This window comes from Abrus precatorius, unplaced genomic scaffold (genome assembly GCF_003935025.1).
Source record: "Abrus precatorius isolate BTA unplaced genomic scaffold, Abrus_2018 Scaffold2, whole genome shotgun sequence".
Taxonomy (NCBI): domain Eukaryota; kingdom Viridiplantae; phylum Streptophyta; class Magnoliopsida; order Fabales; family Fabaceae; genus Abrus; species Abrus precatorius.
Genome location: NW_020874362.1, coordinates 506,999 through 524,725, shown reverse-complemented (window position 1 = coordinate 524,725; position 17,727 = coordinate 506,999). Strand labels below are relative to the sequence as shown.

The 17,727-nt window shown below is 30.6% G+C and overlaps 3 protein-coding genes across 3 annotated transcripts; 1 reads left to right on the top strand and 2 right to left on the bottom strand.

Annotated features, from left to right (window-relative positions):
• Positions 1 to 1,346: 1,346 nt before the first annotated feature.
• On the top strand, positions 1,347 to 4,469 carry LOC113858560 (uncharacterized protein DDB_G0290685). Its single transcript, XM_027491252.1, has 2 exons — positions 1,347 to 1,601; positions 2,168 to 4,469. The coding sequence occupies exon 2, from the start codon at positions 2,214 to 2,216 to the stop codon at positions 4,221 to 4,223; it is 2,010 nt and encodes a 669-aa protein (XP_027347053.1). The 5' UTR covers positions 1,347 to 1,601; positions 2,168 to 2,213; the 3' UTR covers positions 4,224 to 4,469.
• Positions 4,470 to 8,112: 3,643 nt separating this feature from the next.
• Positions 8,113 to 12,173, bottom strand: LOC113858971 (cytochrome c oxidase subunit 6a, mitochondrial). The gene is made up of 4 exons (XM_027491783.1): positions 11,964 to 12,173; positions 11,168 to 11,274; positions 9,871 to 9,913; positions 8,113 to 8,373 (listed from the first exon to the last, which is right to left on the bottom strand). Exons 1-4 carry the CDS (start codon positions 12,076 to 12,078, stop codon positions 8,339 to 8,341), a joined length of 300 nt encoding a protein of 99 aa, XP_027347584.1. The 5' UTR covers positions 12,079 to 12,173; the 3' UTR covers positions 8,113 to 8,338.
• Positions 12,174 to 15,098: 2,925 nt separating this feature from the next.
• LOC113857846 (tubulin alpha chain) lies at positions 15,099 to 17,511 on the bottom strand. Its single transcript, XM_027490084.1, has 4 exons — positions 17,320 to 17,511; positions 16,320 to 16,554; positions 15,852 to 16,222; positions 15,099 to 15,755 (listed from the first exon to the last, which is right to left on the bottom strand). Exons 1-4 carry the CDS (start codon positions 17,410 to 17,412, stop codon positions 15,099 to 15,101), a joined length of 1,356 nt encoding a protein of 451 aa, XP_027345885.1. The 5' UTR covers positions 17,413 to 17,511.
• Positions 17,512 to 17,727: the final 216 nt, after the last annotated feature.

Genomic DNA, 17,727 nt, shown 5'->3' with positions numbered 1-17,727 from the left:
AAAATAATTATAAATTTATATTTTATATAAAAATATTCATAACATTAAATGACTAAACTAATAACTTATATATTAATACAAATCACACAATAAAATAAAGATATAAAAAATTAATAATTAATATATTTAAAATATAAATATATATTTCTTGTAATTAGGACGACCAAAATAATTCTTATATATTTCTCAATTACTTCATGAAGGTGGCAGCCAGAACCTGTGGAACAGCACTGCGGAAACAGAGAACAAGAAAGCTTGCATTCTGAAAAAAAATTAAGATCCTCAGCAGAAAGAAGTTACAGTGTGTTCGACTAAGTGTTTGTAAACTTGAATTTAAATTAACTTGATTGTGTATAATTAATTTTATTTAAAAATGAGTTTAAAATAACGTAATTTATGTTTTTTTAAATTTTTAAAATAAATTTATAACAAAATGCAAATAAAAATTTTAACTCAACATAGAAACTATAATTTATCATATTAGTTTAAGCATAAGATAAAATTAATTGTAATAAAATACCTAAATATCAATATATTTTACAAAATCACGTGATAATTAAATAAATGATTTTACAATAACTTAACTAACATTCAGACGTGCATTTAGTAATATTTTACTACATCGTCATTGTCTAATTCTCCTTTATTCAAGTCTCAAGATATAACAAATAATATATATACATGTAAGAAGGATTTTCTTATAGTCGTGTAAAAAATTTTACATCTAACCTAAATTTTTTATTTAACTTAAATTTAATTAAATAAAAATTTTAAATTAGATGTAAGAATATCTTTATATATATATATATATATAAATAAAAATTATATTTGTCAAAATCAATATAAGCATCTGATAAAGCACAATTTTCAGCTGATTACTGAGGGTTACTGAGGCCATAGGTGCATTTTATTGAGGACACTAACGTAAATTAAAACTTTAAAACAGCGGATGCTGCTGCCTCACCATGCTAACCTATAATGATGCACAGAGAGCATAACACCCCTTGGAGCTTCATGTTTCGCAAATTGCAAAGATGTAAATTTTTTATTTTTATTTTTTTTGTAAAGATAATAGTTAAGATAATGTGTTCTTGTTCTTTTTTGGTAACCGACATCCTCAACGGTTAAGATTCGTAGAATGCCACGTGTCGCGTTTGGATCCAGCAAGGAAATCCACTGTGCTCGTGGTTTTTCCTCCTTTACGATGACGGTGCTCTTTATTTATTTTCCAAAGAAAGTGTCGTTTTAGACTCGATTTTAAGTTTTTAACTTTGAGTGAGAAAACAGTTAAATAAATTGACATATATATATATAATTTGTGTTTCAGATCCGTCGTTTGTTTACTTGCTATAAATAAGTGAGAATTTTAGTAAAAACAATTCTTAAATCTGTTTTTCTATATATTGCATTCGCGTTCCAGGGAAGGGATCAGATCCAGAAGCATGACACTGAGAGAAAAACTTCAAAACCCAGTTTTTGTTATCTCTTATTCATTCCTCTAATTCTCATTGGAGAGGAAGGGCATGCTGCGCTGTCCCCATCCCAGAAAAAGGATACGTCTTTGTTGAATACTGAGTATCTGCAGGCTCAGTTCTTTTCAGGTATGTATGTAATTGTGATTGCAATGTTATATGGGAATCTTCTTCAACTTTGGTGCAGATGGAACTGCTAACTCAGTTATGTTGTTTTAAGCTTGTATAGATCTGTGTGGATGTGTGAATGAATGTGCCATCAGCATTTATTTTATTTTATTCTTTTTTATGGCCACACACATGTTCATTTTGTTGATCTGGATATGGCTATCGGATATCCATGTGCTGTTTTGCTTTTTATATCTTGTTCTGCTATTAATTCGAAATTAGGATATGTATGTATAATCTTCTACTTGTAAAAATGAAGGTATTTTATGATTTATTGATGAATGAGTTGCAGATGTGTGACCTGGTATTTTATAAACCTTGGATAATTTAATATTACTAGTTTAACTGATAAAATGATATTTGGTTATCATATGAGCAATATATAGATCAACCCCTTCAGTTATCTAATATTATATGTGGATCTTAAATTTGCAGTTTTTTTTCCTCCGTTGTTCTGTTCCTCATCAGTTATTTTGAGTAGCTATTTGTGATTTTGTGAGTCCTTGATAAAATCAATCCTCATGCAGGTATCTAGGAAAGAAGAAAAAATTTGTAGGCTGAGGAATTTTCAGCATGTTCAGGTTATCTCCACGGAGGAGTCAAAGATCCAAAGGCTTCAAAGTGAAGCATGCTCTACAAATATTTCTTCTGCTTGGCGTTTGTATCTGGCTGGTTTACCAAATCAGACACTCTAATGAGAAGAAATCATCCTACCAACAAAGCACAAAAGCCAGCAATGAGGTTGTCAAGTTTGGGAGGAAGGACCTCCATCCTCACTTGGAGAAAACTTCTGTTGTAGATGCAAGGTACAAGGAGGAGGAGGATGATGAACAAGAAAGCAAGCATGAAGAGCAAAACAAACTGGAGGATGTTAATGGTGTGGAAGATGAGGTCCCAAAGCATGAGCAAAATAACAATGAAGACAATTCAGAGCATAGGCAAGATTTGGTAGACCAAGAAACTGAAGAAAATTCTGAAAATGCTAGGACAGACATGGAAGGTGAACAGCATAGTGAGAAATTTGATGAAGAGAATAACAATATGGACAACAAGGAGGGTGACAGTACAGTGAAGGAGATTGAGGAGAAAAAAAGTGAAGAGGAAGACAAAGAAACTGGAGAAATTAGAGATGAAAAGAGTCAGCAAGAAAATGAAGAGATAAGCGACACAGATGCTAAAGATAAGGAGAGTGAAGAGGTAAACCGGACCAAAACTGAAGTGAAAGACAATGAGGAGGAAAATCGTGAGCAAGATAGTAAAGAAACAATAGATGAAAGCAATCAAACAGAATCAGAGAGAGAAGAGCATGACAAGATTCAGGAAGAGATTTCATCTGAAAATCAGGTTCAGGATGGGGGGAAAAATGAGGAAGAGCATAGAGAGGAAAATTATTCAGGAGATAATGCCTCTAGTGCTGTAGACCATAAATCGCAAGACACCTCGGATGAAAGTTCTAAGACAGCAGAACAATTTGATCAAAATGAAAAGAGTGACTTGGAGTTGGAGTCTCAGAAAAATGGTACTGAAACTACTGAATTGACCGATTCTACTGTCACAACAAACAGCCAAGGAAATGATCCTGAAAATCTGGCACAAACAGAGAATGATTCCACATCAGAGTCAGATGGGCAGCAGCAAGAGCAGAATAACCCCGCAAAGGATGATGTAGAAACTCTAGATTCATCATCTTTGCAGAATAAGAATGACACAACATCTCATACAACTGAAAAGCAGAATGAAGCTTCAGAAAATGAAGAGTCCAAGGTGGAGGACTCGAGCATGAAGAATACAATGCCAAAAACAGAATATTCTAACTCTGATACCACTGGGGAGGAGGCTGAAACCCATGATAGCAATGTAAATAATGGTGAATACAAGGACACCACGAGTAATTCGGTACAGAATGAAAAGCCCAACAACCAAGAAGAAACGCAAGAAAATGTTTCATCATACAATACAGTTGACAGCAAAGATGCTAGTCATGAGGTTCAACTCACTTCCTCTGATACTTCCTCTGACCAAAAGAAAGATGAATCCTTGCGCACACAAAATAATACCGACTCTCTGCAGGATGAGAATGTAAACTCTATTCAAAGCGACACAAACAGTGATGGAAGTGATAATGACAACAAAGATTCTAGCCAGGTCAAAACCTCCGATGCTTTATTTGAACAAAACAAAGAGGGATCCTCAAACCCAGAGAACTCAAACAGCAATGAAAATGCCAGTGACAATGGGAATGCAAATCATGATACAAAAAACAATGCTTCTGATTCATCCTATTCTGAAGAGAGAGATACATCATCAAATAATAATGCTGATGCAGGACAGGGTGAGAATGAGACCACTGGTCAGAGTAAGATAAGAGAAAATGAAGGGGGTGCTCAAGATGAATCAACGGAGTCACAAAATGAGAATGGATCTGCACACTCTGATGGAGATAATCACAACTCTAAGTGGAATGATCAAGGAAGCTCTGATCCTTCAATCACTCACGATGTTAAAGAATCTCGCATGGATTTGGGAACTTTGCCAGAAACCAATGGTGAAAGCAATCACAATGAGGTTACTGCTGCAGAGTGATAATTCAAATAGAATAATTGTATTGAGCTTCTACTTCTGATCCTACTTCTTTTTTTCTAATTTTGATGAGCCATGTATTGTTGTTGTTTAGTTGGCCATTGTGCTATCAAGTTTTTTTTGTTTTCACAGGGTCAGATTAAAAATTTAGAATGACCTAGGCTTTTATTTGTGTAAATCATTTGCTATTCTTCGTATGTAACCCGGATCCTATTATCGAAGCAATAATGATCACTTTTTAAATATCATCAAAGCGAAGTTCCTTCTCTTTAGTATTTAGACTCTGCCTGCATTTTTCACTTGTTCGGTGAATGAGCTCATAATGCATTTTGCATCTCTAAAAATATGGAAAGGAAAACAGGGAAAAAGAAAAGAAAATCTTCCCTAATAACCATAGCTGAGCCTCATTGATATTTGAGTAAAAAATCAGAGAGAGTTGAATTGAAAATAACATTGGATAGGATAGAGTTTGTTCGTCTTTCACTAGGTCGATGGCACCTCAACAGCTTGCAGAATGGAAGGATGATAGAGCTATCATAACTGCTGCAAGCTAAATGTCACTTGGCATTTGGAAAACAGTCGCACACAAGGAAAAGAGACGAATATGGATTTACCGGTAATGATTTGATATTTTAAAAAGTTGTGTTAACAATTGTATTCCATATTCATAAACTAAGACTAAGAGCTTTTTGTTTCTGTTTTTATTTTTAATTTTATTTTTTTTAAAGGAGGATAAAAATAAAACTTATGTTAATAAATAAATTCTTTTCTTCAAAAAATTATTTTTAACTACAAATTTTTATTTTTTTCCCTTTTAAAAATAAATTTTCAAAAAGTATTATTTATTTTCAGAAGTTAAAGTTTTAGAATTTAATTTTCAGTGGAAAAAGCAATCACTACTACGTGTTTATTCAATGACTAATTTTCGTCCGCAACTATCGTAAAATCGATCAATTGAACTAATAATAATTAAATAATATATTTTAACAGGGTTAAATATATTTATAGTTTTATAATAATTAAAACAAGTATCACGTTTTAGTTTATAATTAAAATAAAATGGTTAGAAATAGTTTTTATCGTTATTCTCTTTTCATTAATGGTTGATGTAATTAACAAAACTTCAAGTTATTATATTATTTAAAAATTAAATTTTTTTTAATCCAGATAAAACTATCAAAAATTACTTTAGGTTCTTATAAAAAAATTATTTTAATATTTCTGTAGAAGTTATGAATTTTACTAAATTTTATTTATAAGCATAAAAGTAACTTCATTCGACTTAAGTTAAACATGTCTTTCTCCTATCTTATCATTTATTCAAACTTTCATCATCTTCCTCTAAATTATAAATACAACCAATGTATTTTGCTTCTATGCTTAAAACTAAGTTCTAAGGTTAATCTTTCCTCTATATTGTCAACAATATTGTGCAAGTATTGATACTACAGTGTGTATACGGTTTGAGTTTGAATTGTGTCATTTTTGCTAAAGAAGCCACACAAAACGATGATAAAGCGAATGAGTACGAAGTTGAGAGAGTCTCAATTATTCTTAACAATGTGAGATCTAAGGATGTTGGAATATGAAAACAAGTGTAATTACAAAAAAAAAAAAATACAAAGAGAAAAAGTTGAGTAACAGAGAGTAAGAATGCAAACATGGCAGTGGTTGTTGTGGTGGTAGAGATTGTTATTGAGCTGAAAACAGAGATATTGTCCACGTGTTTCCTTCTCATTATTTATTTCATTAAGTATTAACAAAGTCCAGCAAGGGATGTACAAAAAACATGGAGAGACAATGATGTTATCAAAAATCATAGTAAGAGTAGTGGAGGGGCTAATTTAGTAGAAAATTTGCTTTTTTATTACTTTATTCTATTGCACTTAATATTTAAAATAAGAGTATATGGCACACCGTGTTAAATAAAACCTTGAAGTAGAGTTATCTTTTAAACACCGTTTGTTCTTCCAAAAGCTTAATATTATGTGCAACTACATACAAAAGAATAAATAAAAATGAGAAAAATAGATTATATACATGTCAAACTAAATGGAAATATTCTAATCAAATGAAGTATATGCTTCACTATATCTCCTGAATATAATTTGATAGCTTCTAACTTCACAAGTAGATATTAAAATAATTTTTTTAATGGACCAAAAGTGAATTTTAATAATTTTGTAAGAACTTAAAACAAATTTAACTTTCTGAATAGTATGATCAAGTGGAGTTTTGTTAGTCACATTAACGATTAACAAAAACTGAGTAACAGTAGGGACTAAATTTGACCATTTTACTTAATTAAGGATTGAAACATTAAAAAAAAGTATAGGATTAAAAATTGATTTTACAAGAACTAAAAATATATATAATCATTTTTAAAATTATATATTATGTTTAAAAAAAGTATGGTTAAATTGCATTTTTTTTGTCCTTATATTTTAATGTATGTGAGATTTTGGTCCTCTTTAGTCCCTTTAGTTTTTTAAATACTCAAATTAAGTCATCCACCCTAAAATTAAGATTTTTATTATATTTTACACATTTTATATAAGTTATTTAAATATTTAATATAACACTATTTATTTATTTATATATAAATAAATAAAATGTCATACTTTCATTATATTTTTATTAATTATTTAATAAAATTTAGGATACAAGACTTAATTCTAGCATTTGAAAATTTTGAGGAACTAAATATAAATAATTAAAACTAGAAAAACTAAAATCACATATATTTTAAAGTATAAGAACAAAAAATACAATATAGATAAAAAAAATATTGGGTCATAATATTTAAAAAAATTTGAAATTATATATGTGCCCATGCATATGCACAGGATAAGAGATTAAATTGTTTCAACAGTATACAAATTCTCTGTTATTATCCTGTATCCTTCTATTGAAACGATCTTTTATTTTATACACTTTAATTTTATTTTATTTTTACGGTAAAGAATGTACAACTTTGCAATCTTCACCACAGAAGAAACTAAAGCGTTTAAATATTGATGTTATTTGGTTTTGTGCAAATGTGAAATTATTCGGTTTTGAAATAAATATTTGATTTCTCCTATATCCATCAATCCATGGCAGATTCCAGTCAATAAAATTTTAATCGTTAAACAATTAAAAATTATATATGCTCCAACTATTTCAACCTACGACTCCTCGTACTCACAAAAACAAAAAGACATATATAATCATTTACAAGTTACCCTTTAGTGACATATGGCAGATGTTAATTATTGATGTTGTGGGAGTTCCTACATTTCGATTGATTTCTATGTAGTTTTTCCTTATTTGAGGCTTAAGTCTCATGCAATCATAAAAACACCTAAAAATTATTAACTTCCATCTTATAACTTTTTCTTTCTATAAAATGAGAATTCAGAATGTGGGCCTTCCTCTCATGTCACATTAAGAGACAGTCACTGTTAGGCATCAAATTTGGCGGATAGCAAATAAACAATAAATCTTCAAAGTAATTTTGTTAAACATATTAAATTAAAATCATAACACCTGAAATTAAACATACTATCACTTGCTCACTTAAAATACAAATTCTCTTTAACGCATTTTATAAAATTTAATCATAACAGTAAATTATAATAGCACATCCAGATATTAAAAAGACTGTTAAAAACATTAACTGCGATTTAAATTTGTAATAATATCAATTCTTTTTATTGTCCAACATTATGAATTCTTTTGCATTTTAAATCGAAAAACAGCGAAAAAAAAAGCCTTTAGACAAGGGTGATCCTAAAATCAATTCCCAATAAACACGCACACGCCCATACAATCGAAACAATGAAAACGAACGAGAAGAGAACACGATAAGACCATGAGATCATTTTCCTTTAAAAGAAAAACAATGGAATAAGAAGTGTCATAAAACCAAGCATCATTTTGTTTGACTTTTTTATTTTGTTTCAGACATGGGAACGAACACAAGATAAAACCATGACAAATCACCGTTGCCAAGCGAAAGTTCTAGATCACATTTCGATAAACAATTCGAAATTGCAATAATCATCACTATTTCTTAAACTTCGACAAAAGGAATGGCCTTCAGTGCCACAAATATCTCCTTTTAACCACTAGTACTCCTAGTGGTCCTTCGTTTCAAATAGCCCATCAGGTCCTGTTTATCATAAAAAACCATGTCATAAAACCTAGAATCTCAGGCCAACAAAATAATACAAAGATGAAGGCAGATACACTATCTTTAGATTACTAGCAGCAGCCCTTGGCAATGCAAAATACACAGAAGAAAAGCATAAACACCCACTACAAGACTATATAAAAACAATCAAGTTTTATCTCACTACATAAAGTCATCTACATGAATCACTCACTACATAAAGTCAATACATGAATCACACGTCACTAAACTCAGTCAAAAATCATTCTCAAAAATATTTATTGCTACATATTTTTTAATAATTTCTTTAAAAAAATTTCTAGGTTTCTCTTTACCCCTGTTTACCGAATTAAAAGTCATGTTATCTACTTCTGTCAGCTGGTGCCTCCAATGGTCTTTTCTGCATGTGATCAAATTATCTTAAGCAATTATCTATCATCTTTTTCGCTACAAGTACTACTCTAATATTTTTACAAATACAATCATTCTTTATTTTATATTTTCTCGTATAATTACTCATTTATTCTTTTAAGGTCCACATTCACTGCAAGACTATAATGATAATAAAATGGGATAGATACATATTTAGACAAAACTACTGAAAATAACGAGTGACTGATATATTTTCATAGGATGCAAGAGCAACTCCAATTGGGGATGCCTTGAACAACTTTAATAAGCAAGCAACATTTGCATCAAAAGTTGTACAGTTGGAGGATTTCAAGTGGCAACCAATAAAAGAATACTATTCGTGAGCTTATCTAATGAAAAAAGGTTAAAAGATTTAAATAAATAAATAAAAAAGTAGTGCGGAAGAGTGAAACTGTGTGGTGAATGTGAAGTTGTGGGATCCTAAAAATATTGATACTCCATTTTTCATCCCATATCAATATCAAATACATATTCGACACAGATACGCTTCAATACCTCATCAATACATATCCATTATCCAAGCAGTGTTGAAAAACCACTTCAAAAAAAGAAATAAATATTGATATTTCTTTGACACACTTTGATACTTGACCATTGAAGCTCTGATACATTTATGTGATACACAATCAAATCACTTTTCATCTTTTTTGTGAAAATCACTCTTATTAACTGTAACAAATGAGTGACAAAACCATAATCATTGGGAGTTAGGACTCTTGCTAGGACACTTCAAAACAGAGAATCACAAATATACATCAGAAAGAGCCCACACATAATAACATATGAATAAATTAACAGCCACATGCTACCCAACTATTAGAAACAACCCCAGCATACTAATCAACAAGAGAAGTTTTCCCTTCACTCCATAAAGTAAAATATACTCATACAAACAGCTGCATCATTATAAACAAACCTAAAGACTATTACTACGACTCTGAGATTTTCCAACCACTTAAAGAACTAGAAAAAATCCAAGCAATCCAAATAATTCAGTGCAATGACATTTGGGAAACTTCTTCTAGGGAAAGCAATATAGATCAAAGCATGAAATTAAAGACATACCCCATGGGAATTCCTTGTTGCGGATATGCAAATATGGGTATGCCTGCATAGAAAAGTAAACAATTTAAATTTTGTTTACAAATACACACACATATAACATGAAGATTTGTGAAAACTGACAAGTAACCAGCAGGTATCTCGAAATATCACAAACTTAGGCTTAGCTACAGTAATTCACTGTAGGTGTTGTGGATAAAAGGTCTCCATCTTATCAAGAACATAAATGATAGAGCAACTCCAAAGTTCTAATCTATTTTGAGTTTTTTAGGTACATGCAATCCCCTCTTGCTTTATCTGTATTCTATTGTCCAAAATATAGGACACACACACACATGCACACCCACATATTACAGGTATATATGTATGTATGACAGTAGAGAGACTGAGAGAAACACAAATGGTGTTAAATATAAACAACATAACAAAATATCTAAATTGATAATCAAAATTTGTATATTCTTGTATATTCACCATCTTCTTATGATAACGAGTCTCACACAAAATAGTAAGAGGCATTATTTTTTTATATTTTAGATTATAATTTTGCAGACTATTCTTAAAGTTGCAAAAAATTATCTTTTTTGTAATACTTGTGTTCTTGAAGTATCCATCCATAAAAAGGTGTTGGCTGCAGTGTCTAAGTCATATAGAGGCATTGGGTCAAGTGTCTGAACCACAAAAAAAAAAAATAAAAAAATCATTGTTTTTATTTAGAAAGTGAGAAGTGTGCAACATGTATCGCATCAGTGTCAGGGTTAGAAACATGTCCAACACCTCAAGTAAGAGAAGGGTCTGTGCTTTATAGGTTTTAGAGAATCTTGGGTGAGCACCCTCTAAAAATTGGAGCAGTATCTCTTGATTACATTTAGAAGTCTTGGCAAGAACGAGAATGAGTGAAAAGTTATATGACAGTGTTCTTTATATGCTGTCATTTGTTGTCTGGGACTGAATCACAAGATTTGAATATTTCAGAGGAAATTACTAACCTATGAAGAAGATAGAAGAGCTATAGTCCAAAATTGTTTTTATTTTCTATGGTGTTGCCACTTGCCACTACGTGCACAGGTATCATTTAGTTTTTTCTTTTGTTTAGTGCTATCTTTTTCCCTCTAACTGTAATCTTTTATTGCCTCTAGTTCTAATATGTTTTTATTATACGAAAACAAGAAAAAATACAAAACCAAAAAATTAAACAAACTAACTATAATAGAACAAACAGTGGTGGTAGAAGAAAAGACAAATTGAATACACAACTACAATCATAAATAAATGCAGATGTGTAGAAACTAAAGCTCACAGGAGGTTCTTCATGGTGCGGGTGGCCCTTTGATAGATTATAAATGGCTAAAATAGTGCATGAAGCAATGCCTAAATACGTAATTTTCTCCCATTTGGCCGTCTCATCTGGAAAACAAAAAGAGAAAAGAAATAATTTAAAAGAATAGAACATTAAAATAGAAATCTTGCAACGAACAATACAAGTGAGCTTGAGAAAATTCTATCAATGTCAGTCAATTTTAACGGTGGAACAGAAGCTAGATGAAATTCTGAACAGAAAAGTCAATATTTAAAAGAAAATGTATTATAGCTAAAATCTGAGTCTTCTACGATGATGAAGTGAGACATAAAACTACATTGCTTAGCTTATTTAATCTGAATAAAAAGGTGTTGATATAAACCAATGCAAATGTAAATCCGTTGACGTAAAATTCAGCAATTTAAACACAACTTCATTACCGGATTCAAAACAATGATTTGAAATCGAAATGATTAAAAAATCTGATAAATTAACCATTCAGGCACACGCCGAAGCCAAATCGATGCCCAAATCCATTTCAACATAGGAAAACTACGAACGCAAACAGTTCAAATAAAAAATTTTAATCATAAATCAGAGGGAAACAGACCAATCTCATAAATCCACAAACCATTTCCCAAACCAATGCATAAAAACGCAACCAAAAATTGACCTAACAAACGACAGAATCCCGCGAAAAACCATACAGATTCGCGAACCAAACTAATGCAGGAGAGCTAAACATCAAACCCTTAAAATAGGGTTAGATGAGAGAGAGAGAGAGAGGGATACAGACATGCATCGTCGTGGTGAGCGGAGGAGGCAAAGTTGCGCTTTGGAACGTGGGAGCCACGAGCGCCGCCTCGTAGGGCGGTTCGAAGAAAAAAAGATCGGACCAGTGACGTCGCCATTGCTCGCCTCTTGACTCTTCTCTCTGTTTTCTGTATTCGCTTTGGGAGGGGTTAGGAACAATAGATGTCTGCATATACCCCTGCAAACTTCTTATAATAGAGTTGCACAATGCCACGTGCCGAGGAATTCCCCCAAAATCGGTTTTTTTTTTTTTTAAGTATTTTTATTTTTATAAATATAATTTAATTTAATTTTAAAAAACTAGTAAATCTTTTTGTAAACGGTACGTGTTATTAAATTAAAATAATTTTTAAAAAAATTAAAATATATATATATAACTATTTTTAATTTTTTTAAATAAATATTTTATTATATTAAATGTTTTTTCTATTAGCACGTAATAAGAAATTAATTAATAAATCGATATTATCAACGTATTAATTTTTTATTATACATAAATTTTTATTAAATAACATTATACATATATTAAAAAATATATTAAATAAGATTAAAAATTAAGTATATATTTTAAATATTAAATATTAAATGATAAAAAAATCATTTTAAATTAAGAATGAATTTTAAAAATAAATATTTAATAAAAGAAAGTCACTTGTCATAATTGAAAAATAATCAAACTTATAAAATCGTTCTCATTTAAAAGAAACTGTTATAAACACCCTTATCTAAGAAATAACATCCGATATACATAGATTATTAATTTTAATTCCGATAAATTTTAAAATTTTTAATGCGTTAAAAATATATTTGTGTCTTTTAAGTGTAAGTAAAGCTTTAATTTGATCTTGTAATTTTTTAAAATTTAATTTAAGTTTTACTTCAATACTTTACATAATTTAGATTTGTTTTAATCTTCTAACTTATTTTTAAAAAGTAAATAGGGTCTTAAACTTTATTTCATATTTTAATTTAACTCAAATTTTAAAAATAATAATATTTGAAACAATGATTTTTTCTTAGTTCATAGGTTTTATACATTTTATTGATAAGTGTCGCTTAAAACTTCTTACCAATCACTAAAAATATTTTTAACCATACATTATTTTTTACTAATTATTCATTCTTATTTTTCTTTTATTATAAATACCTACGCTAAACATCAAAACATCCTTGATGTTAGTAAAAATTAAAAGATAAATAAAGTAAAAAAAAAATTAGCATAAAATATAATTTAAAAAATTAAATTGAATTAAAAAATATATAAAATATTTCTTTCATATATAATCTCATAAACAAATTCAAACACTCATAAATATATAACTCCATAACAAACATTTTTTTTATATTTTAAAAAATATATTATATTTTAAATTAAATTATGTTAATAAATTATTAAATAATTTTAAAAAGGTTATAAAATCTTATATACTTTAACTAATTATTGCAAACTGCTAAAATAATGATTAGATTAATAAAATTTCTTATTTTTAAAAAATATTAAATAGAGTAAGTTAATGATTAAGTGAATCCCTTTCCAGTTATATCCTACGTTATTCATGAAATAAGATGAGTTTCTTAAGTGTGTATTTTGATTAAAAAAACAAAAAAAAAATTATAATAACACTATTTGTGTTTCGGTACTTTAAAATTTCAAACATGATCACGGCAAATAAATATTATTTGGATGATATAATTTATATTCCCTTTTGAACATGTTATTTGGAAACGATAAGAATATTGAAATTATCACTATAATGTAAATTTGAGTTTAATTTTGATGGAGTAAAAAATTTATACAGTTAACTAATTAGAATACACACTAAATATGAATTTTATATTCAATATAATTAAATTTATTTATTTATATGATAATTTATAATTAAATGACAATATAAACAAATTTTACTCTATTAACGTATTTTAATTAAATTTTATAAATGTTATCTTTATTATTAAACTAAAATATGTTTAAGAAATAGCTTTTATGATGTAATATAATTTGTATGATATTAAACACATTTAATGCTTATATTATTAAAGGTATAAAAATTTATTTTCTTGTTTTGTTTTATTTTATTCTATTAAACATAAAACTTTTAGGAAAAAAGCTTAGGTGATTTTCTTGCTCGTCTTTTATGAAATGTTTTAAAAAGTGGCATTAAAAATGATAATTGCACTCCCGTTTCAATGTTGGAAAGTAAATAATATGTTCGCTGATCTTTATGTTTAAGTTCATTTTAGAAAATGCTTAATATACAGTCATGAGATGCATAAAATGAAAATTAGACAAAATTAATAAAAGATATAAAATTATTATATAAGTACATAAATTTCAGAATCCTTTTTCACTTGTTTTTTTATATAATATAAACACATTTTAACGACTATTTTGTTCATTACATCATACTTTTCTTTTTTCTCTATTTATAATATATTATTTATTTATAATATATAATCAAATATTTATTTATACTATGATAAATTTTTTACTATAAAATAATAATAATGATATTATATTATAAAACTGATTTACAACTTTAATCACAATTATAGTGTTTATCCATGTATAATTAAAATAAAAGATAATTATGTGTTTTTTATATATTATCAATATAATTTTTTTTTACGTTATCAAGTAATTAAAATAATTACAAAAATTAATAATTTTTATTAATATAGTAATATATGATTAATAATATAAAAATATTTGTTATTAATATATTTTTATTATATTTATAATTTATTAGTTTATGATATTTTAAAATAATTACCAATATTATGAATTTGTATTATAAATTAATTACTAACTATTGGAAATAATTTATCAATGCGCTCTTTAAATCTAGTTTATAAAATTCTGAAGTTCTAAGAATCGTTCCAAATAAACAGCACAAAAATTTCTGAGATAAGAAAAAATCGTTTCTTTTAAAATATAAATTTTACCAAGCGAATTCTAAAAAATGTTCAGCATTAACGTTACTTCGCAGAAAAGCTACAAAAGCAATACAAAGCCACGGTCCCGTCATTGAAGTTATTTGGTACTGGAAAGGACAAGTAACCATACCAAGACATTACCGAACTGAGCACAAAAGAAACAGAGGGTGGAAACTTCTTGTAATCAGTAATCGTCTCCCTCTTCGCCATCTTCACCTTCAGTAGCCTCTGCACCGACTTCTTCGTAATCCTTTTCCAAGGCAGCAAGATCTTCACGAGCCTCAGAGAACTCACCCTCTTCCATCCCCTCACCAACATACCAGTGAACAAACGCCCTCTTGGCATACATAAGGTCAAATTTATGGTCAATGCGAGAGAAGACCTCAGCAACGCTGGTGGAGTTGGAGATCATGCACACAGCCCTCTGCACCTTGGCAAGATCGCCTCCTGGAACAACAGTTGGAGGCTGATAATTGATTCCGCACTTGAATCCAGTGGGGCACCAATCAACAAATTGGATAGTGCGCTTGGTCTTAATAGTTGCCACTGCTGCATTAACATCTTTAGGCACCACATCACCTCTGTACATCAAACAGCAAGCCATATATTTGCCATGACGAGGATCACACTTGGCCATCATAGAGGATGGCTCAAATGCACTGTTGGTGATTTCAGCAACTGATAGTTGCTCATGATAAGCCTTCTCAGCTGAAATCACAGGAGCATAAGATGAAAGCATGAAGTGAATCCTGGGATATGGCACCAGGTTAGTCTGGAATTCAGTAACATCAACATTCAAGGCACCATCAAACCTCAAGGAAGCAGTTAGTGACGATATAACCTGAATACACCAACAGAAAGTTAAAGGGGCATAACACAAGCATTCAAGCAAAACTGTCTTCAAACATTTTATTGATAGTTACAACAATGACAATACCTGAGAAACTAAACGATTAAGGTTAGTGTAGGTTGGTCGCTCAATGTCAAGGGAACGCCTGCAAATGTCATAAATAGCTTCATTGTCAAGCAGGACAGCTACATCAGTGTGTTCCAAAAGGGAATGAGTGGAGAGAACACTATTGTAAGGCTCAACAACAGAGGTCGAAACTTGAGGTGAAGGATAGACAGTGAAACCAAGCTTGGACTTCTTGCCATAGTCCACAGAAAGGCGTTCTAGCAGAAGGGAACCAAGACCAGAGCCAGTACCCCCACCGACAGCATTGAAAACCAGAAAACCTTGGAGACCGGTGCAGTTATCCGCCAGCTTTCTGATGCGGTCCAAGCAAAGATCAACAATCTCTTTTCCAACTGAATTAGAAAGCATCATTTTCAGAAACTGACATTCAATAGAGTAAAATTGCATAAACTTGTTATAGTTGAAGAAAAAGGGAAACAGCAGCATTACTGGTATAGTGGCCACGAGCAAAGTTGTTTGCTGCATCCTCCTTTCCGCTGATGAGCTGCTCAGGGTGGAATAGTTGGCGGTATGTACCAGTCCTAACTTCATCAATGACAGTGGGCTCGAGATCTACAAAAACTGCACGAGGCACGTGCTTACCAGCTCCAGTTTCACTGAAGAAGGTGTTGAAAGCATCGTCACCTCCACCAACTGTCTTATCACTTGGCATCTGCCCATCAGGCTGAAACAACACATACAAGAAAGCTTAGATGAAAGGCACGTGTAAGAAAAACAGGAAGAGGGCGACTAAATTTGGTTAAGAAACTGTCCTTTTTTTCTTCTAAAAAAGCGAGTGAGCGTGTTCAAAGAGATTGTTAGACAATTAGTGTCAATAGTTTTCCTTTACCAAAATAAATTCAGATTTTCAAAATTATTACTAAATAATTGAAACTACTACCAGAGTTGAATCCCGACTGCAAAAACTAATCTAAACAGGGTTTAAATAAGTTATTAGCCAACGATAGTCTCATTTTCTTTATTTTTTAGAATCAACACTGATACTTTAGGGGATTAGCTACTTATTTTTTAAGCCTTTAAACAAACAAGGCATTGTTTTCAAATTTACGTTCGAAACCACTGAAGCAATACAGAACAAACAACGAGTTGCTGTCAAATCTACATTCCAAATCACTCTAGTAATACAGAACCAAATGCGAATATTTGAATAAAACATAGCGTACACGTAGATCTGCAAATAATTCAAGCAACTAAGATCTAAACGAAAATCGCATAAAACACATAGTACTCGCAGATCTATAAATCGCGGAAGCAATGCAAAAGAAAACGCAAATGCAGGCATACGACACGACGTATACGCAGTAAGAGAGGTAAATAACAGCGCAAATCGGTGAAGATTAAAGCAAATAAACAATGCGAACAGGAAAATGAAATGGAATCGGCGAAATGTAGTTGAAAATAGAAGAAAAGAGAAGGAGCAGATTCGTACCTGAATGCCGTGCTCGAGGCAATAAAGCTCCCAGCAAGCGTTTCCGACTTGAATGCCGGCTTGACCGATGTGGATCGAAATGCACTCTCTCATTTGCTTCGCTGAAGAAGAAGAACGAAATGGAAGGATAGAAAGAAGGAGATGAAGGGAACGAAGGGATTCAGAGAAGAGCGTTTATTAAGACGCCTCTCTGGTTGGTGCTGTTGGGTTGTGACGAGAGTGTTGAGTTGGTTTGGTTTCGTTTGTTTATATGTGAGGGTTTAATTGCTGTTAGTTATTTGTTTTGGTTTATGCCAGCGGTGTGCATTGCTATTTACCGTTCAAATTTTAAACTTATTCATTTCTGCACCTTTCCCGAGGACCTTCTTCAGTTCTTTGTGCTAACGTACCACGAGCGGTTACGTCTTA

What these genes read in the sequence shown, in the direction of transcription:
- LOC113858560 (XM_027491252.1), top strand. Translation starts at nt 2,214, where the DNA reads ATGTTCAGGTTATCTCCACGGAGGAGTCAAAGATCCAAAGGCTTCAAA.
- LOC113857846 (XM_027490084.1), bottom strand. Translation starts at nt 17,412, where the DNA reads ATGAGAGAGTGCATTTCGATCCACATCGGTCAAGCCGGCATTCAAGTC. An exon ending in GCCTCGAGCACGGCATTCAG is followed by an intron (nt 16,555 to 17,319) that starts GTACGAATCTGC and finishes GTGTTGTTTCAG; the next exon opens with CCTGATGGGCAGATGCCAAG. An exon ending in TTAATCGTTTAGTTTCTCAG is followed by an intron (nt 15,756 to 15,851) that starts GTATTGTCATTG and finishes TGGTGTATTCAG; the next exon opens with GTTATATCGTCACTAACTGC.
- LOC113858971 (XM_027491783.1), bottom strand. Translation starts at nt 12,078, where the DNA reads ATGGCGACGTCACTGGTCCGATCTTTTTTTCTTCGAACCGCCCTACGA. An exon ending in CGCTCACCACGACGATGCAT is followed by an intron (nt 11,275 to 11,963) that starts GTCTGTATCCCT and finishes TTTGTTTTCCAG; the next exon opens with ATGAGACGGCCAAATGGGAG. An exon ending in CGCACCATGAAGAACCTCCT is followed by an intron (nt 9,914 to 11,167) that starts GTGAGCTTTAGT and finishes TTTTCTATGCAG; the next exon opens with GCATACCCATATTTGCATAT.